Below are 21,337 nucleotides of genomic sequence, written 5' to 3' on the forward strand. Positions count from 1 at the left end.
TTTCGCTTTAGGTTTTTCTGTGACTGTGGTGCTGGAACACTGTCTAATCCTTGTACATTAGCTGGTGAGCCTACACATGATACAGATACACTATATGACTCTGCTCCACCTATAGAATCTAATACATTGCAGCACAACTGAATTCCTTCCCTAAAGAAAAAGTCCTGCCATTCTAACATCATAACTTAAAACATTTTTTTTGGAAGATTTAAATATGTGCCCATGCTACAGGAAGAGACTGTATTAAAAATGGATACACAAGGTCAGTTGACACTATGAAGCTCAAGCTACCAAAAAGAAAGTGGCAATATATTGACTCAGGATCTCAAAGCTGGGTGTTTTAGCATTACTGTGTAAAAGACTTTTGAAGGGACAGAAGCGAAGAAAATAAGCTGCAATTTTGTACAGATACCAACTTCTGAAAAAAAGCTGGTGTTTTTACAGCTAGCATTGAATGCAGGCCGGCTTGCAGCAGTACTCTTCAACAGACAAGCAGCTTTGTTGCTGCCTTTATGGACGTGGGTACCAATTGCTTTTGTAATATGGTAAAAATGTGAGCTAGCACTTCTGCGTTTCTTTTGATTTTTTTTAACATGTATTCAGATTGAGAAATATGATTTTAATGCTTTAATCTCATGTAGTTTGTTTTTAATTTCAAGCAAAATCTTATTGTACTTGAATGTGCCCTGTTTTGTTAGCACACCTAGACTTGCTGTAACTGTACTCATGTCCCAGTATGTACGTTCTTTCTATGAAAGAGAAAACACTAATCTTAAATTATATCCAGCAATGTTTCTGGTATCCTTTAAGAAAAGTTAAGACTATTATTTCCTTCCCTTCCCTGTGCAGCATTCAAAACCACCCCTAGAAAAGTGAGTGTTTTAATGAGACTTCCTAGGAAGGGATGCACTGTAAAACAAAAGTATTCTTGTAACTCAGTTTTGTGAAAGGTAAAAAACTACTATGTTTTAAAAGTACTTTAGAAAGTCTCTTCAAAACAGTCCTGTATTTGACCTCTGTTCATAGTTTTTTTTTGAACAGTTTAGACAAACTGCTGGAAATTAACACAATTTCCTGCATTAAGCTGAGACAAGTATATATACAGCCCTATACAGTTTCATAGCTCCCCCCCATTTATGTGTATTGGTGACAGTGGGTATAAACAGCCTGAAAGTGTATGCATGTACCATAACATCTAGACTTAATATATTGTGGAGTATTCAATAACCATTATGTAGAAGGTAGGTAAGAATTAAAAGGGTTTAATTTCCTAGAAAGAAAATGGAAAAATGGTCATTTTTAAAAAATAAAGTTTATTAGATCATAATGTTGTGTGAATTTACCACCTTTGTCAAAAGTCAACTCAAAAGCTTCCAATGTAGTCTCTCTATAAGTCCTCAATCAAAGTCAGCAACTTACGGACAGTTCCAGCAGCTACAGTCGACCTTTCACTACTAGCCAGACAAACTTCCCTTAAAAATTAAAAAAAAAAAAAAAAAGTTTTAGTTTACATTTTCCACATCGCGTTACCCAGCTCCCTTTACTGTTTTAGCAAGGTCAGCTAAATGGTAAAATCATATGCAATTATAATTACCGAAATAATCGCAGTGACTGAGTCATCTTCTCAAATTCTCTTGCTTTTCTATGTCCCTTTCGAATAACCTCCTCTGGAAGGTTAGCAAGCCTTGCTGCATTAAAGCCGTAGCTTTTAGGACAAGCTCCTTTAATGAATTTATAGAGAAAGGTAATAGTTTCCTGGCTGGGATCTTCACATTCATTTTCTACCATGCATGCCTACAAAAGAAAAAAATAATTACATTCACATACTAGCAATGGCAGACCCATTCAAAAACCTATTCAACTTTTGAATAAACAATTTGCACATACCATGTGTCCTAGGCGCACTGCAACATTTTGAGAATAGTCTTCAACTAATGAATGGTAGTGGGTAGAAAACAGTGTACGACACTTTATATTCTCAGCAAGTTCCTTAACAACTGCATTCGCTATGGCTGTCCCATCAAATGTTGCAGTACCTCTTCCTAGGACAGTAAAATATACGTAAACTATGTATTAGACAATCTGCCTTATTACATTCCAAGAAGGATGTGCCTCACAAAGGAATGGAAAAAAAAAAACCACTAACATTAGTTTGTACATCCAAAAGCATTCTGTAAGCAGGCCCTATTTAGCTAAAACAGTGCCTAGCAGCCCTTGGAGTTTTAAAGAATATGATCCAAGTACCACTGCGCTTCAGAAACTTTCACTGTGCTTCAGAAACTTCCTTTTAGTTCTCTTTAAATAGCCTCATTATCCAATAAATATTTTCATTATCCCTACATTGTAACATTTTCCCCTACATTATAACATTTTCATAGGATTAATTTCTTAATTTTCTCCAACTATGGGGTCTATAGACAAAGGTGAGTATATTCATGTTCTTAAGAGATGTCCCTCAGACCATTTTCCAGAAAAATAATTGTGTGTTTTAATTTTAATGTCTTACCTAATTCATCCACAAGCACCAGAGAATGTGCTGTTGCATGTGTAAGTATACTGGCAGTTTCACTCAATTCAACAAAAAATGTACTTTCACCTTAAAAAAAAAAATCACAAATGAGTGGTCATTTTAAGAACCCTATTATAACAGTATATTCACCTTTCAGGTCATATCATTTGATTCTATTATGAACTACCCAGTGGTATGAAAGATACTAAAGGTACTAATCTCATTAAGAGATTATTACTTCAGTATGTTAATAATTGCATAATGCTTTTAAATGCCTGAAAGCATTCTGCTTTGCGTAACACCAGAGGGAGAGAAATGAAACATCAAATTTAAAGGCACTTAAATTTAGAAATGAAATTTAGAAAATGACTTAAAATATAGAAATGAATTGTCAAATAATAAAGCCTTAGGTGGGGGGAAAAAAACACCTCACCTGACATTATTCTGTCTGAGGCACCGAGTCTAGTAAACACTCTATCGATTGGTGTGAGCCTACAAACTTCAGCTGGTACATAACAACCCATCTGGGCCATTACAGCTAACAGGCCAGCCTGTGAATGAGGGAGGAAAAGGTCTTTTATGACTGGTATTAAAGAACAGAGAGATCCAGAAGACAGATAGTAAGTCAAGCTAATAAATACTAACTAGGAGAAGTCCAAGCACTCTGAAAAAAAATCTTCACAACCTACATAGGAAAAGGCCTAACTGACCTTAAAACCTTAGTGCTAACCCACTACTCTACAGGGCTGAATCTCAACCCTGGCTATACAGTACAATCACTTGGGATTTGCCTTAAAACTACTGATGCCTCCAGAACAAGCTAATTGATTTCAGAGGATGAACACACCCCCACCCCAATTCACAGGCACTTTTTTGTTGCACTCTCTAGATGATTTTGCTTTTAAAATGAAAAGGAGGCTGAAAACCACCTCACTACACTATTGCCTCCCTCTAGTTAGCAAATTTGTACAGAAGTATATAATACAGTGCAGTAGAGCCAAGGGGATCAGCAGACATCTTCTGTCAAGAGCCCAATGTCTGTCAACACATTTTTTCCCCTACAACCCTCTAAAAATCATGTTTAGTTCAGTAGCTGGCCAACCTCTGGCATAAAGGTTAGACAAATATATTTATCTTCCTTAAAAAGAGTTCCTAGCAGTTAACTAGGCCATAAATTGTATTTACTTTCTTATCTGAGTAAGTCTGCAGTGGTTCATGTAGGTCTTCCTAGAAATGGATCTTAATTAAGGACAAACATAGTATTTGCATAATCTTCATTCATTATGAATACATCTAACCTTCAGAGGAGATGAATTCAAAGTCAAAGAGCTCTTAAAATATCATGGCCCAAAACCACCTTCACCTTCCTAATGTATACTTCCCTTAACATCAAATATTTGACCAGTGAGATGAATACAATTCTCAGTTCTGTAACTCCAGGAGTTTCCCTTTGCTTCCGAAGAGATCAGTGACTGAATTCTATCATGTGCTACTTGGAAAAGGATGGCTTACAAACGTAATTCACTCAAAGTGTTACAGATGACTTGGTGTAACAAAACTTTTAAGTTTACTTTACCTGTCTCATGAGTGTAGACTTGCCCCCCATATTTGGTCCAGTAACAAGCACACAATAAGCTTGGCCATTTTCCTCCTCTTCTTCCTTACAGCCTATTAGAATGTCATTAGGAATAAAGTCATCACCAAAAAAAGTCTTTGTAATGCAGGGATGACGTGATCCTTTAAGGTCTAGGAAGGGAGGAGTATCTTCTTCTGGCAGCAGAATTACTGGACGACACATAGGACCATCACCCCCTTGACTGTAGTTAGCCAGGCACAGTAAGACATCTGTTAAAGAAAGGGAAAAAGTGAGGAGTCATCATTTTTGAGGTTTCTTTGTTAAGCACAAAGACCCAACTTTTATAAAGTCTTCCAAAAATGCAGTGGAGGTGATTGTATTCTACCTTCTTGCTCTTTAGACATGGCAGCTTTTTTCTAACAGTAGGCGCTCTGGTAACATTGTTCTAACAAAATGCTTTGTTAATGGATTCATTAGCTGAAAATGAGTCACCAGCTTACATGTTTTACATGTCTTCATTATAGTATTTGCACTGAAATGAGGCATAGCTTTCAATTTCAGCCCAAGAATCCCCTCAAAGTAGGTTTCAGTCCCCTAACATGTGGACCAGAGGAAGGCCAAAGGGAAGCCAAAAGATCCAACAGAGATGCAAACCTACTGATCTTTCTTGATATAGTCCTGGAGCGAACAGAAACTAAGCTTCTATTCTTAGAAGCAGAATGTTCTGACAACAGGCACAATCTCAAAAGGAAAATATATTCAACTTTGAACACCTATACTTAGAGAAGATTTTAAGTTTATCCACCCAATTATTTGAAGCTATATTGGCCTCAGGAATAAATGGGGCACACTCAAACACAGAACAGGATGCCATTCTATTCCGGAGAGTTATGTGGAGGCTAAAATAGTTTTGTCATAAATTTGGGTAAACTATGGTTGCTATATTCTTAAAACACAAAACAACCCAAAACTGTAAAACAAGCAAAAGCTCCAAATTAGCTGGCCAGGAAGTTTTTTTTCCCCCCCAAGGAATTTAAAGCTGAAAAGGTTACCTAATTACAAATACATAAATCAGGACTCTTAGAAATCAACTGCAGAAAAGAAAATGTGACAACTTTGGCTAAGAGAAAAAAGGAAGAGTAAAATCTTTTGAAATATGCATGTAGAGAGAGTCACTGAAATAAAAAATGCAAAGATATATGTAAGTAAAAACTATAAGTGTTAAGTCAAGGGATAGCTTTAAATTAGTGTAACAAAAAATAGAAGCTCAAAAACAGCATTTATCGAACACTAAAAATTCAACTGAAATTTGACCAAAATATATACCTGTTACTTGAGTTTAGAGATACGTCAGTGTGAACTCTCCAATGGACTTAAGTCTCAATATGCAATTAGGAAACAGAACATTACTAACCAAAGCTTTAGGGACAAGCCTGTCAAGGATGCCTTACCCAACACTGCGATGCACTCTACAGCAGCCTGCCAGTCCTTGTAGTTTTTATCAAAGTTATAGAATAGTCGCCGCATGCAGTCCTTCAAAGATACGTCTCTCCGTTCTTCAGCATTTATCAGACTAGCCAACTTCTTCTCAATTGTTTTGGTCCAGTATCGTTTACAGCCCTTCTTTGTGGATTTCAACTCATATTCTTCTGGCAAATTACGGGTGATGAAATTCTCTGGAATTTCCAACTGGTAACGATTCCTACCAATTCCCCAGTAGACTATGGTTCTACAGCCAATTCGACTGCGCTGTTTCTCCAAGTATTCCAAGAGGCTCTGTTCATTTTCTCTTATGTCAGCAAGAGCTTGGTCGTAATCTGGGTCAAATCCTGCTTTGGGAGTAATCAATCCAGTCTTTCGAGCCTTTTCATGGTCAAAGGCTGTATCCCATCGGTTCAGTTCTACAGTCAAATCAGGAAAGCGGCCTTCAGGAGTTTTTGTCTGCAGAGTGATGATCTGCTTGAGGATTTTAGACTTAAAGTCATCAACAACTTCTTCCATAATCTCCACAATTTTACATATTACTTTGAATCCTTCCAGAGCAGAAAGAAAATCAATAATCTTTTTTTTACTGTATGTGGTTTCTTCATACATTATAGCCCTGCTATCAGGGTGGTTCTGGCTCTTCAGGGGAGACCCAACATTATGAATTTTACTCAGTAGTCTCTCAAGGTCTGGAAGCTTCTTTAGAAGGTCTGCAACCTCAGAGGTTTTGTCAGGCACTATCATTAGGTCTTCTATGGCATCTAGACGATCATTGATAGCGTAAGGGTTACAGAGTGGGGCACAAAGCCATTGTTTTAGGAGCCGCTTACCAAAAGGAGTATGGCAAGTATCAATCTTCTCTAGTAGGGTCCCTTCAGTAGAACCATTTGTTCCGTTCAGAAAAATCTCCAAGTTGTTTAATGTCACAGCATCTAGCACCATACGTTGATTGGCTTTAGCAAAGAAAGCACCAGGTCTTGTAGCACTGACCATGTCAGAATCCAAGGGGACATATTCTTCAAAATTAGCCATTGATAAAAGCTCCTGATCAATAAGGCATTTTTTGAGGTAGAAGACACAGCCACCGAGAGCAGAGAGGGCCAATTCACTCTTCTCTCCTGGTGTCAACCCAATAGAATCAGACTCTGAGGTCATGGCTTTAAGCACCTGGGGTAACATGACCCCACTGCCCTCATTTAAGTTGTCTGTAAAATACCCTTCTTCAACGAGAGTTCTCAAAGTTTTGGCTGCATCCCAAAACTGGGAGCCTGGCATCAGACTTTCCTGAAGAGAAGAAGATAACGAACCTTTCAGAATCATCTTAGTTTCCGTTGAGAGATTTCCTTTCTCAAACAAGACTTGTACTGGTGGATAGTGTGCTACGAGAGTCCTAAACCTGGAACAATGGCGGTCATCTGAAAACTGACCTATGAAGAACTTTCCAAGTGAAGTATCAACAAAGCATACACCATACACTCTCGTGTGGCCAGAAGAATCCTCCTCTTTTTCTTTGAGGCTAAGAAGATACTTACTGTAGTTCTCAGAGGGGTCACCTTCTAGCACACTGTAAGTCTGTGTACCCTTGGTAATGACCCTACAGATCTCTCTCCTCACCACTCTATCATACTTAGATATATGTGCCATCTTTCGGCATCGTGCCTCCATCATTTCTGGGGTCTCAGTCTGTTCCACTCGTGCTACTTTATAGCCCTTCTGGACCAGGGAATCTGAGTATCGGCCAAATGCAATTTCAGGGAAACCAGAATGGGCCCAGTTGCCTTTCATGAATACCAGCCCCAATTCATTGACTCCAGTAAGGGCATCCATGTGGTACAGCTCATAAAACTTCCCCACCTTATAAAATATGACAAGATCAAAGTTCTGGGACTTAATCTGCCACCATTTCCTCATCCCAGGAGTACAGGAATTAAGGAAATCCTCAGGCACATAGAGTGTGGATGCATCAAAATCAGGGTGATCAGGTCGCCTCCTGTGCACATCTCTCCTCTTTTCCTCCTTAAGCCACTCTAAAGTTTCATGATACCAGACAGTGGGGCGACTACTGTCATCACATCCTCCACTAATGTGGGTTTGGGATTCAGAATTCTGAGGGGCAGAGAAAGCACTCAAAGTACTCTTGGTTTCTGAGGAAATACCAGTTGCTCGTTTGGTGGCTGAGGGCATTTCTTTCCTTGAAGTTTTCCTTTTGAGGGAGCCATTTCCAGTTATCATTCTCTTCCGCTTTGGAGCAACTTTGACAGGGCTGTCCAAGCCTTCACTGTCACTATCCCCCACTCCACTGCTGATTTCATCACTGCTTCCTTCCTCCTTAGCATCCGGCTTGAATTCCACGTCAGAGCCACCAATGTCACTCTCGGAGTCTGATATGACCCTTCGTTTTTTTATCTGGCGGCTACTTCGCCTGGATCCTTGCACCTTAGGCTGCACTTCCTCTTCACTCTCAATTTCATTTTCTTCTTCGCTCTTATCTGATGCGTAAGTTGCACCTGCCTGGCAGGCAAAGAAACAGTATTTAAAAGCAAAGCAAAATGTGGAAAATGACAATATTGCTGTGGAATGTCTCTCAGTATGCTGCAACTTCATATACCAAAAGAACCTACCTCCAGAAATTAGAAACTATTCAATTTGTTTCATGTAACATTAAAACAAGCATCACACTACAGGAGTAAGTGATTCTGTCATGGGAGTTCTATCCTATAAAATACTGAGCACATCATCAGCATGACCCATACATCACAAGCACCCATACATGATGTCCTCATCAAGAGTCGTAACTGGAAATAAACAACTTTCAATCTTCTATTATCTTTCTTCCAGGGCCACCTCTCCTCTTAGTTGATCACGTTATGAAGTTTACCATTTTATAAATTCTTTAGTGTAAGAAAGCAGTAAGCAATCTATACTGGTTCTAGTCCTTGCTCTTCCCACAAACCAGTTGAATCTTCCTGGGAAAGGCATATGCACTTATCATGGACCTCCCTCATATGTAAAACAGTATGGGGCTAAGTGATTTCTGTAGTTACTATCCAGGTCTAAACCACTGATTAATATTATCATTTCTGGTCTCAATCTCAAAAATAAGGTTAAAAACTTTCATTTCTCTTAAAATACTCATTATATTAACTTGCTTATTGCCTAACTTATCTATAATAGAATAAAACATAAAAATCAATCTTAGTTATAGATGAATCTCTTCTAAGCATATATCTATCATTAAATTAGAGAATGATTTTTTTTTGTATTTTTTTTTATTGAAGTACAGCCAGTTTATAATGTTGTGTACATTTCTGATAGATTTTTCTTTTTAATTTTTTGGGGGGAGCGGTATTTATCTGTGTATTTATTACTTTTGGTGGAGGTACTGGGGACTGAACCCAGGACCTCGTGTATGCCAGACATGCACTCTACCACTGAGCTAAACCCTCACCAGTGTGTGTTTTAAAATGTATCATTTATTTGTTCATTTCCTTAACAGGATTTAATTAACTCAAATAGTGACCATTAATATTTGAAACCAATGCTGTATGTCAAGGTTATTCAACCTCTATTCTTACCAATCCAAAATACAACAAAAAGCATTAGAGCATAAAACTGGATAAATTTCCTGACCACACCGTCATATAGAAAGAAGCTTACTATCAGACACCATGACCAATTTTATCACCATGTCCTTACTGTCCCTAGCTCTCTATGCTGGTTACCAAAATGGTACTACCTCTTTTAGCATGTGTCTTCCAATAGGCTTGAGAACTTAAGTAAAAAGGGGTGCTAGATTACTTAGAATCTCAGCTGTCTAACTTGACCTACAGTCCAGGGGTGTACAGAAGTATGTGTGTTGTAAGTACTAAATATATATACATGTAAATATATATAAAACAAGAAAATACCACTAATACACCCCTCCCCCTTTTCCATCACTCTCCTAACAGAAGTTAACAGTTGTATGCAATGTCCCACCTCCATCTCTTCTTCCTCCTCTGGTTCTGAGGGCTCATCACAGACTGCCAATTCAAGCCTCTTAATCTTGTCTTTATTCAAGGCTTCATCTGCACGTTGCATTGCTCTGAGTATTTCAGGCTTTGCACTGTAAAAATGACCTCCTTTCTGGGCTTCCTTTGACTTTGAACCTAAAACATATATATATATTTATTTATTTGTAAATAAGAACTCTTGGCTGGATATTTGGCTCAATGTACAATACTTGCCCTTGTTCTTTAGAATGACAACAATCAGGTATTAATTTTTAACGTCCCAATATTTTTGATTGATATAGACAGATCAATTAGTCTCATGATGACCTGGGACTACGGACCCTAAATACCTAGGCATACCTATTTAGGTAAGACATGAAATGTAAGGGGGAGTCTGAGACCCTTTAAAAAAAAAAATTACTTCAGGAAGACAAAGACTACACTGTCAGTTAAATGAAGCAATATTAAAGTTTGTTCCCTAGGCAGTTAGATATGATATATTTAAAAAACAAAACAAACAAAAAAACCCACCCTACTGTAAGGAACCCTATATTCTGGGAGGTTAACCCAGTTCAGACTTTATTTAATGAGTTAAATTTTTTCAAAACAGTTGCATCAAAATGTCTTGCTCTGCTTCAAAGTAAAACTCTTCCTTTATTCATTTCATTCCAAATAGCTAGACAACTCTATCCACTGAGCAAAAGGTTAGATGTAGAAGATCTAATGTAGAACAAGTCTAATGGTACAGAATTGTTTTAGTTCTTTTCCAAGACGCATAACTAGGAATGTCTATTTTCTTCTGCCTGAATTTAACTGTAATTGGAAAACAAATATAATTTGTCTAAATTTAAAAGATCCAAACATTACATTGCTTCCTTCTTTCTGTATACTAAAGCTGATGAGACACTCTAAATTTCCATAGGATTAGAAATTTTCATGGGATGAATAAAACAAAGCTATAACTTCTCATTTCTCTAAAGAGCTGCACCAAAGCTACAAACTGCAATAATCAAAATCATTGAGGATAGCTCTAAAATTTTCCCAAAGTATCTGTTGCAGCTGTACCACCCCTCCTCACCCCACCTGTCTACTATCATTCCCCAAAACCTCTGATGCAAACTAACTCTAAACCAGGCCCCTCCAAAGGCCTACTGTTTTTTCATCCATGCCTCTTTGCTGATTTATTCACATATATGTATTACAACAATTTGGAAGTTTAAAGGGCAAAGGACAGTACAATATGCACAGGGGTTAGTTCCTAAAATAATTACAACAAATATGTAAACTTTTCTGATCTCTTTTTAAGGTCATCTTGCCACAGGTTTGTTTAGGATCTCAAAATTAGTCCTGGAAAAAGATTCCATCATCTGGTCCAACTCTCTCACTTTATATATATGCAAGCAAAATCAGAAAACAAATTACTTTGTTTATCCAAGGTTATACAGCATATTAGTGACGAAGACAGAACCAAATTTCCTTATTCTCTTTCCATCCTGCATGTCAGATTTCCACGTAGACTTAACTTTTCTTCAGTGTACCCTCCCTGCCCTGCAGGATGAGGAGCAACATGATTCCCAGAGGTTTCTGGGAAACTGACCGCTATTCTGATCTCAAAATACTGAGTTCAACAATATCCTAGCCTGCGGAGTCTGAAGATAATGGAGAAAGACTTGCACATGCTCAAGGTTACAGGCACTGCAGACTGCAATCACACTGTGCGTGCACTGTACAATTCAAGGGACTGACAGGGTGCACCCAGTCCAAGTGAAGCTATATATGCAGGACCGCTAATGTCTATGATAAATAAAGCTGAGCCTGGGAAGAGAAAGTTAAGTTTCCACAAGTCTGATGTGAAACTCAACTCAGATGTACTCATAGGTGAGGATTTTGAAGGTAGCATGCACCTCTATCTGTCCCACAGAGTATCACTGATCAGTATATGCTATGCATCCTGACTGCACTGTCTTTCTGTTGGATCCTTTAAGATGCTGTTCAATTTATTCATGTCTGAATTTAGCACTTTGGTCCAAATCACAAGATTAAATCATTAGGTCATCCCCCCCCCTTAAGGCTATGATATTGCTGTAAGTCACTCAAAGAAAAGAAATAAAAATTCCACTTCACACAACAAACTGGCTGAAAACCAACTGCATCTTATTCTTTCCCCATGCTAGAAGCTTCCACTACACCACTCCTGCAATTTATTGGAATGAAATACACTTAATTTCACTGTATGGGAGACACTAATACTTGTACTAATGTGTATGTGTGTGCTCACTCACATATACAATCTGCAGAGTGGCTCTCTTACCTGTATATGGCCTTAATAATCTTCTGCTAACCCAGCCCCTCGTTGGGCTGTCATCAAAAAACTGTACATGAATGCGGGCGGACTTTCCTTTCTCACGGATGAATGTTCCATCAAAAGGGTGGTTGTAAACCAGGCAAGGCCACCAGGGGTAACCCTCCATCTTGGCCCAAACCAAATCACCTGGTGAGAAGTCACAAGAACTGCTGCCAAAAAGAAATACATAATTTGGTTAATATTTGGTTAAGCTACATTAAAGGCAATTACCTACAAATCAGCAATTCTAAAGAAGGTATCTTTAAGATTACTTTGAAGCTTTCTGGCACTTATATTCAGGCACAGAAACTCTAGAATTAATGATTTTTTAAAACCAGATTTTCAAGTCATTTTTAAAGACAAGCAAATACCACAACGCTTATTAAGACAAACACAAATATAATGAATCCTGGTATTAACGTTGGAAACTATCTCAGAATCAAGCAAAGTTTAAAAACTGGCAGAATTCTGACAGAATACTGACAACAGGAAAAAGGCATACTCATTGTACATGCACTCCAAATTACAAGTAACACCTGTCCTACAATATGGTGTATATACATGAGAAACAGGATCTGACCCAAAGCATTAATAAAATACCAAGCATACCAACTATGTAAATTTGCTGATTACCTCATTAGACTTTGCTTGGAATCGGTTTCCAGTTAAGCTCCAATGTATTCCAAATATTCCAAAAGCTAACTAGCCCATTATTACTCTCAACTTGTCCCTAAAAATCCAGTTTTATGGAAAAACTTAAGTCAAGAGATAATTGCCTAAAATGACCAAAATAGTGAGTACATCATGCCTACAGAATCAACAGGAGATTCAATCTCCACAAAAACAGATTTAGCCCTGACAGTTTCCTGAGAAAGGGAGAGAAAGGGGAGGGCGGAGGAGTATCCAGCTAGCAGACTAGAAGAGTCCCTCAGCAATGATAAGGCCACAACTGATAAACCCTGCTCAAGCACTGTACAGCAAGGTTTTCTAAGCCTGCGTAAGTTTTCACTGAATACCTGCAAAAGTAAAATAAGTACATTACAAAAAAGGAGTATTTTAGACACTTTGGAATAGTCGATTGAGGCCACTTTCATCAGACCTAATCATAAAATTAAAGTATTCCTTTCTTCAAAATGTGAGTATCAGGGAAATAATTGTGAACATGGGAACTCCTATGCCAGAAAGAATAGGAGCAAGACTTCAGCTGGTGCTTATGTCAAAGGACTTTATGGTACGTACATTTTTCTTTCAATTTACAAGGTCTATCATGACCTGCACAACTTTATTATTGCCGTCAAACTCACCACAAGGGTCATCTTCAAACAGGAAGTTGGGTCTGCACAATTCAGACTTATCATTAAGTGCTTCCTCCTCACTAACATATCCATTAACAGGAGACATCCTTATCTCTGTGTGGAATTGTCAAGCAGGCCTTCCCTTAACTTAGCCAGGCAGCCACTTAACCACAAAGTCTCTCACACTGGTATCAGAAAAATCACATGATTTCTTTGTACCTAAGTACCTGAGAGTACCCTAAAGCTGTACCCTTTTCTTTTGCTAAATGAGGGAAATAACCTTCGTCTACATTGAGACACTTTCAGTTCTGAGTCTGAACTCTGACAGTAACTTTTAGAAGATTGGCCAGGGAGCAAATAACATGTTATGTCAATGAACATGTTACCCCATAGGAAGCATATTTCTGGCTGTAGAGTCTTCAGACATCAGGCTACAAACTGTGTGTTGAACAAGGCACATTTTTCTGAAGGGGAAACAAGTAGGGATACCCATCAGTCAAGACTGGCTGCCCTTCATCCCTTAAGAGATGGATTTTGGTGTGTACATAGTGAAGCCTTAACCCATCACTGGCTAGTTTGAGGCAGTTCCTCCCCAAGATGAGCCCTGAAACTGACCAATATGGAGTGAGGGTTACAAAGTGTTCTTGGTTTGTGAAAGTGAAGATGACTTTCTTGCCTGTGTGAACTAAGGGTAAGGACAAAAATGGCTAAACTCAACACTAGCTATTTCATTATATAGACGTCTACAAAGGCTACAAATTCTCTAGAATGAAGTTAGTGCATCAGAGGCTTTGACAAATGAACATCTTGGTGGTAACATCTGAAGTTCAAGGGAGCAGGATGCCTTGAACATAATGGAATTCTATTTTGCCTGGTATGAAGCAACAAAGCACTTGCGGGTATCTCAGTTGTCTTGGGGGCTGCCAGAGAAACTAAACACCTAGATCAAAATTCCAATCAAAATTCCTGAGCAAAAAATGTGATAGCCACACCTGCCTCCTGAAAGTTCCTTTCTATCCTAAAGAATAACTCAGGTTTCCAAATGAGACCCAAGACATGTGGGGGAAAAAATGTACTATGTAATGGTACTATTTTAACAAGTAAGTTAATCATCCTAGTTTTTATCCCAAAGGAAATAACTTGAGCTTTCTAAGATTACTGTTACTTTAAAACTGTCATTGGTACAAATGTAGTACAAATTGTAGAACACTGTAAAATGGTGTTCAAAGGTCTCAAAATGATTAGAATAGATTCCTTTCCAAACAACCAATTTAAAAATTTAATGTCTTTATATTTATTTGAAAAACAAATGTACATCCTCACTAGAGAAATATATAAAAAGCTAATTACAATCACTATCAGTTTTGAAATACACTCCTTATCTGTAAAGCTAAAATGTTATTATAAACTGAATTGTTTAAAAAATTTTGCTTCCTCCAAAAGTAAAAGGCTTTAAAAAAGTTTAAAACCTTTTAAAGTTAACTTTAAAAATTATGGCCCAGGGGAACTTTATTCAACACCTTGTAACAGCCTAATGAAAAAGACTATGAAAACGAATATATATTATTTACATACATATAAATGAATGAATCATACGCTGTACACTAGAAATTAACACAACATTGTAAACCAACTATACTTAAAAAAAAGAAAAGAAAAGGAAAGGACAACACAACTAGTTCCCACAGAGAGGATTGTTTTGTCTCACATCTCAGCCAAAAAAGCCCTGTGACTTGAATGGTCCTAAATGTGGAAGTTACAGAAGAACTGATCTGTCCTTTCAAACATAGGTGCCTTGAAGCTGTTTCTTCACAGAGCAAGAGGGAGGGCAGAACATTCTTAAAGACTTAAGCAAAGACAATGCTGGCCCTTCTATGACCTAGAAACTGTGACAACCAAGGACCTGGATTGAGAGGACAGCAATGAATAACAAAGTTGTTCTACTCAAAAAAAAAAAAAAAAGGAAAGGAAAAGAGAAGAAAAATTCTGGCCCAGGAAATAGTGATTTCCAGTCAAAAAGAGAATTAAACAGGTAATAAAATGTATGGTGTAATAAAACTAAACATTTTAAACATTTCTCACTTAAAATTTTTCTTCACTTAATGCTAACAAAAAATTTAAGAAACTTCGTGTGCAAACTAATTCTTACCGGTAATTTAAAATTTGTATCTCTGGTAATTGTGCAGTTTCCACAGAATGCCAAAATAAAAGGAACATATATTTTAATCCATGCAAATATTCAGATTTTTACCAACCTTAAATACTGTATTAAAGATATGTAACTGTAATGTAAGCATGGGCTCACAGCTGGAATGTGCTGTAATTCGAATATCTGCAATCTTTTATACACTGGTCCTTGTAAGAACCAGGAGATCTTACAAAATCACATAGATGCATACAACTGGCTCTACTTAAAACTTTATTTAAACAGTCGGATACTAATTTTACTGCATATTAATATTTGGCTGCATTTTCTGATAACTTTAACATCTTCCTCTTCTACCTAGGACCGTGTTTTAAGTATTAACGAGGATCATCGAGCCCTATGCAATGTAAATCCAATTTGAAAATACCTGGGCCAAAAAGTTACTTTACTTCTAGGTTATTTGCAACGTAAAATCCATTGGGTCCTCCGAAAGCCCAAGCTGAAATGCCAAAATATTGGAATTATCTTATGATATACTGTATAAATAAGATTCAACTATGGTCTTACAAGTGTTCTTAAAACAGTATCTTCAGTGTTTTATATTCCTGGGATTTTAAAGACAATGAGAAAAGAAAGGAAAAGCTGATGGTTCCGAAAAACAAATATAAAAAATGAGTTAATAAAGCTAAATGTGTATTTGATATATTGATAACTTTTCCTTTAAAAATCACATTATTTTGCTCTTTCTTAAGCCCATAACCTTGATGTCAATTACTGGTTGTGCCTCAGATATTTATAAGCAACATTTTTGGCTGTATACTTTTTAAGAAAGAATCAGTAGATACCAAAGTACTGCTAGAATCTGCTTCCATAAACAATAAAAGATACTGGATTTATCTAACAAAAACTTGTTTATATAAACATTGAGTCCTCCCAAATGTGAAAATGCTCTCAAACTAAGTTTAGAAACCAAACTATCAGTGTTTGTACCTACGTCTCAAGGTAAATGATTAGAGAAGAATTTCCCTACTTTCAAATAACTAAATACAGTACTGAGAAAAGAGAAGTAATCAGAGCAATTAATTCCAAGGGCTCCCATCATACCTACCCAGCTACCTGTACCTCTGCCCATATGCCTGGCTTTCTTTCCTTCAGCTTAGGTAACTATGGCACCCATCACTTATGCACTAAGTCTAAGGTGACCATATAAATTATCATCCAAACTGGCCTCTAATAATATTTCCTAAATATTATTAGAAAAGTCTGTAAGAAACTTAAAAAAAAAGACAAAACAGTGTTCTTTGGAGACCAGCTTAAGAAGCAGGGAGAATTGACAGTGGTCCTCAGAACAGAAGAATTTTCAAAATTTCTGAGGTAATGTTAAAAAGTCATAAAAGAGGGGGAGGGTATAGCTCAGTGGTAGAGCGAGTGTTTAGCATGCATAATAAGGTCCTGGGTTCAATCCCCAGTACCTCCATTAAAAATAAACAAACAAACCTAATCACCACCACCACCACACACATACAAAGAAAAAAAGTCATAAAAGCCAGCTTAAAAAAGGCTCCCAGTGACCAAATTATGACATGTTCAGCCTCATTTAATACCAGTTTTAATTATACTGATTAAATCAACTTAGGTCTGTAGCTCCACGGTACTTGTTAAAAGCTTGAATTCTTTTCTTACAATAACTATATTAGCTGTGATATTTAGAGAAATATATTACTATAGATTTAACTGTATAAAAAATATCAGGAAAGGCACCTACAGCTAGGGCAGACAGTTACTTTTAACTAAAGGCTCTTAGGGAAAAAAAACCCATCAAGGTCTGAAATACTGCTCCTTGTCTGCAAATGAGTATAAGGCACATACTTAAAAATTTTTACTGTCCTCATTTCTCATAATCAACAATTATCATTGAAATGAGATTGTGAAAAATAAAAAAGCTAAGATTTGCTTTGAAAAGCCAGATTTAAGTGTTCAGAAGCCTTGCTCACAGCTCTTTCCATCATGAGGCCATAATTATTAAGACTAATAAACTACAAAAAAAATTAAGTATTGAGAAGGCCCAGGGCACACAGACATACATCTCATAGCCATTTACTCAAACTGACATCACCTCAACTCCTTCCTCTCTCTCATCAACCCAGGTAGAAAAAGACTTGCATCCCACCTAACTGACAAAGAACTGGGGTGGGGGGGAGGCAAAAAATACTTTAACACTTGAGCACAAGAGGAGACTAAAGGACAAATGAACATTAAAAGATGCTCAACTTCTTTTAAAGCTTTCAACTGACCCTCAGAAAAGATCCAAGTATCTTTTCTACGGACAATTTGTAGGACCTTTCTCTTCCTGAACCAGCTTCCTAAAACACCCTCACCTCCACGTTAGCCTAACTCCTATCTGTTCTCTAGTCTCAGCCTAGAGAGCTGAAAGCCCACCCCAATCCATACAGACTCCTTCCTCCCCACAAAGCACACGGAGCTCATCCACTCTGCTCTTGCTCTAAAACTGCCTTTTCACTTGTCTTGTTCACTATTACATCCAGGATCCACAATGCCTAATACTGCGACTGCCAGAGTAGGTACAGTAACATTAGCTGAATGAAGACCAAATCTATATACTGGATGAAGTTTGTTTATAAGTCTAGTCTCAAATGCCCATCTTTCTTAAACACTGTAAACAGTCTCCATAGCAGGAGGTCAAGTGTAAAAAATGTTATGGTTTTACAAGTCTCCTAAATTCAGACCTCAAAAGACAATAGCAATATGCTATTCAATACATAAAGCACAACCATACAATGAATACTTCTGTCTATTTAGAATGGATACAGGAATAATCAAATTCATGTTCAAGTAAACATAACACATCGTGCATCTCACCATGAAAAACAGTCTGTTACGGAGGATGCACAAGTACGAAAGGAAAAATATTTTTCCCTCTACCCTTCTGAGTTTTTGGCTGAGAGCCCCTGTAATAAAAGACAGATTAACAAGAGAAAGATAAATAAAAGTTTATTAACATATATACCTCCCGTACACAAGGGAAATACCAAGGAAAACTGAGTAACCGCCAGAGATGGCCCAAGTAGCCACCTTAAATATGGTCTGCAGCTAAAGACAAAAGAAAGATGGGGGAGGAGGCAAGGACAGATAAGGGAGGCTACCAGGAAAACAAAAAACAAGTGTAAGGTTGTTATGCAGATTTAAGTCAGTGCCGTCTCCATTATTAAAGTTTCTCCTGATTTAGTCATCCTTCTCTTCCTAGTACAGAGACACCCTTACAAATGGAGATTTCCTTTTTAAATTTAAATTACCCTTAGAGAAGAACTACGTCTACAGTTTTCAGAGCTTCTCCTGCGTCCGCTGTTCTCAAAAATAATCAGCTCTAAATAATCTATATGCCAGAAGCAAATTCTGGGGTGCCATATCCTGCTACTTTTCACACAACTACATCGTTAGACTGCCTGAAAGAGTCGCTTAAAGGAGGGTAACACTAATTACACTTGGACTTTGAAAAATCCGTAGGACACGCAAAACGCTGGACGTTCGAGATCAACTACTCAGAACCAAGAACCAACTCTCCGATCTTGAACAAGTTCTTCAGTTTTTCGGCAACTATTTCTTCATCCTTTCAGATGACTACCATTACACTTTATGCCTAATACAACACTTGGGATACAGTGAGTGCGAGCTTTTCAAAATGTCGCCCGCTGCTCCGACAAAGGGCAGCTAAGCCCTGGAACAGCACCGAACAGTCGAGAAAGCGAGGAGGGCACCTCCGGACAGGCTGCCCCATAATCGTGTCCATACACCCCGCCCAGAGTCAGATCAAGTCCTTTAGATGCCCACTCTCAATCCCAAAAAACTACGGTACCCCATTCTCTCCTGGAATTGTCAACAAAAGATGCACTACTTCTTAAATTAACATTTTCTTCAACTCGACACAATACTTCCACGTGTGTCAAAATTAACATAGCTTCTAAATTTTCCATCTATTTTGGTGCATATACTGTATACCTAAGGGATAACCCAGCTAAAACCCAGAACTTTCTGCTTCCCCGCCCCTGCAATCCTCACTCGGGCCAATCAAGCCTCTAGGTCCCGGAGTTGACACCCCCCCCCCACCGCCGCGCGCGCGCTCTAAACTCGGGGTCCACCCACCAGCACCCACCTCCCTCACAGCCCACACACCAGGCAGAGGGCCTACCGCCCTCATAGGGCCTAGGCGTCCAAGGCTCTTATCGAACGTGTTCCCCGAACGACTACTGGACCTCCAACTCACTATCCCAGCTCTGAAGGCGTAACTTCCTCCGAAAATCCGATGCGCCCCTATAGCCTGCAGGTTGCAGGCGTTCATCCTCCCGGAAGGCATTCCTCCATCCCCATCCCCCTCCACGGGCTGGTACTACCCCCTCCCTCGCGCCCAGGGGGCGCACCCCACAGAGCAGGCGGAACTCCTTTCTCGGCATGCCCCACCCCCCCGAGGCTCCATCTCCCGCTTCTCCTCCCCACCCCGAACTCCGAACACCTTCCACGCCTCCTCCACCACCACCCAGCCCCCCACCTGGCGGACCGCGTCTCCTCCTCCACCTCCAAACTAAGCGCGTCCAGCTGCCCTCCAACCCTTCTTCCTGCACAGCCTAATTCCTCCTACTGTTTACAAACTGCACCCCCAATGCCACAAACTCAGTCCCTGTACTCTTTCAAGCCAACTGTACAGCCCCACCTCCTCCAAGCCCAGGGCCTGGCGGTGCACCCTCCAACCCCCTGAGGCGACCTCCCTGCGCCTCCTTCACCCCCGCTACCTGGCGGGGGCCGCAGGCGCTGCCGACCTCCGCAGCCCTCCGTTGAGGTTCCTTGCCTCGGACCGCGACGCGGAGCCCGCCAAGGGCCCGGGCCCTGGCGCGGCCTCACTCCAGGCCGCATCCCCGCCTGGGGAAGGGGAGGCCCCGGTGGCAGCGGCGGCGGCGCCGCCTTCACTTGAGGCCCTGACTGGGGCTTTGTTGGCATTATTCAGCGCTGGAGACTTAGGGAAGAAGCTGTACAGCGTGCTCTGTCGCGACATAATGACGGTCGCCGAGACCCAACTGCTCTGTCGGACCGAGCTGCTAAACGCAGCCACAGCATCTACCGCGCGGCGCCTGCTGGCGGGAAATCTGGGGGGAGGCGCGCTCCGCGGGAGGAACACGGACTCAGGCGGCCAATCGGCGGGCGCCTGGGCGTGCGCGGGCGGCGTGCGTCCGGCCCCGCCCCCTCGGGGCGCCAGGCGGCGTCGGGAGGGGAGGGGCTGGTACTCCACGCGCAGCTGCCTGAGATCCGGAGGGAGCGGGGGGATGGTCAGGACTGGAACACCTGGGCCCGAAGCCGGGGGTTGGGTGCTACGAGGCTACCCACCTCGGAAAGGCGTTCTTCTTTGGAGGGAACTTGGTGGGTAGGGGGTCACGGGGTCTGAGATCACGCCGGGGTCAGTGTGTGCCGAGTGCGCGCACAGTGTAGGCTTCAGTGGCCGCGGTGTGAGAGGAGAACCAAAGGGCCGCCGAAAGTGTCCCTTGGGGAGAAACGCCTTCTAGCGCGTGCAAGAAAAACCCTGCCGTTAGAGTGCTTCCGCCTAGGAACCGGGGCGGGGCGGGGGTTGCGGGGGGAGAAATTCAGACATAAATCAGCAGATAGAAGTCTGTTCACGTTGTATTTTCAAAGCGTTACACGTAGTAGGCTCTTGATAAATACTTTACAAAATGAATGCTAAGTGGCAGGCCCTTAATTAGTTTATGATAAAAACAAAAAAACCTTGCCATCTACAAAGCTTTCCTCTGCCGGAGGAATCCTTTTACACAGATTAATTAAATCCAGTCATTTTATATACATTAACTAATTAAGCCCTTGTAATAACCTGAGGTAAGTGCTTGAGGTTCACTGTTCCTTATCTGAGCCTCTTGGGCCAGGTGTGTCTCAGAATGCATGATTTTTCAGATTTTAGGAAAGTCACAAGT

General features: G+C 39.9%; 2 protein-coding genes across 6 annotated transcripts in view; one reads left to right on the top strand and one right to left on the bottom strand.

Moving 5' to 3' along the window:
* Positions 1-1,327, top strand: part of FBXO11 (F-box protein 11) — a 78,991-nt gene extending 77,664 nt beyond the window's left edge. The window contains exon 23 of the mRNA XM_072937769.1: positions 12-1,327. Coding sequence (XP_072793870.1) covers positions 12-141 — 130 coding nt within the window. The 3' untranslated portion in view covers positions 142-1,327. The remainder of the gene's footprint in view (positions 1-11) is intronic.
* Positions 1,294-20,490, bottom strand: MSH6 (mutS homolog 6). 5 transcript variants are annotated; one of them, XM_072937768.1, is made up of 10 exons: positions 20,176-20,490; positions 11,874-12,073; positions 9,549-9,718; positions 5,537-8,081; positions 4,086-4,354; positions 2,943-3,060; positions 2,507-2,596; positions 1,888-2,042; positions 1,595-1,794; positions 1,294-1,472 (listed from the first exon to the last, which is right to left on the bottom strand). In XM_072937768.1, exons 1-10 carry the CDS (start codon positions 20,355-20,357, stop codon positions 1,388-1,390), a joined length of 4,014 nt encoding a protein of 1,337 aa, XP_072793869.1. In that variant the 5' UTR covers positions 20,358-20,490; the 3' UTR covers positions 1,294-1,387. The 5 variants fall into 5 exon arrangements, with proteins under 5 accessions (XP_072793869.1, XP_072793865.1, XP_015105183.2 ...); XM_072937764.1 differs by having other exon boundaries at positions 20,153-20,490; XM_015249697.2 differs by having other exon boundaries at positions 11,874-12,076; positions 20,153-20,490.
* Positions 20,491-21,337: the final 847 nt, after the last annotated feature.

Source organism: Vicugna pacos, chromosome 15 (assembly GCF_048564905.1).
Source record: "Vicugna pacos chromosome 15, VicPac4, whole genome shotgun sequence".
In the NCBI taxonomy this organism is placed as follows: Eukaryota; Metazoa; Chordata; class Mammalia; order Artiodactyla; family Camelidae; genus Vicugna; species Vicugna pacos.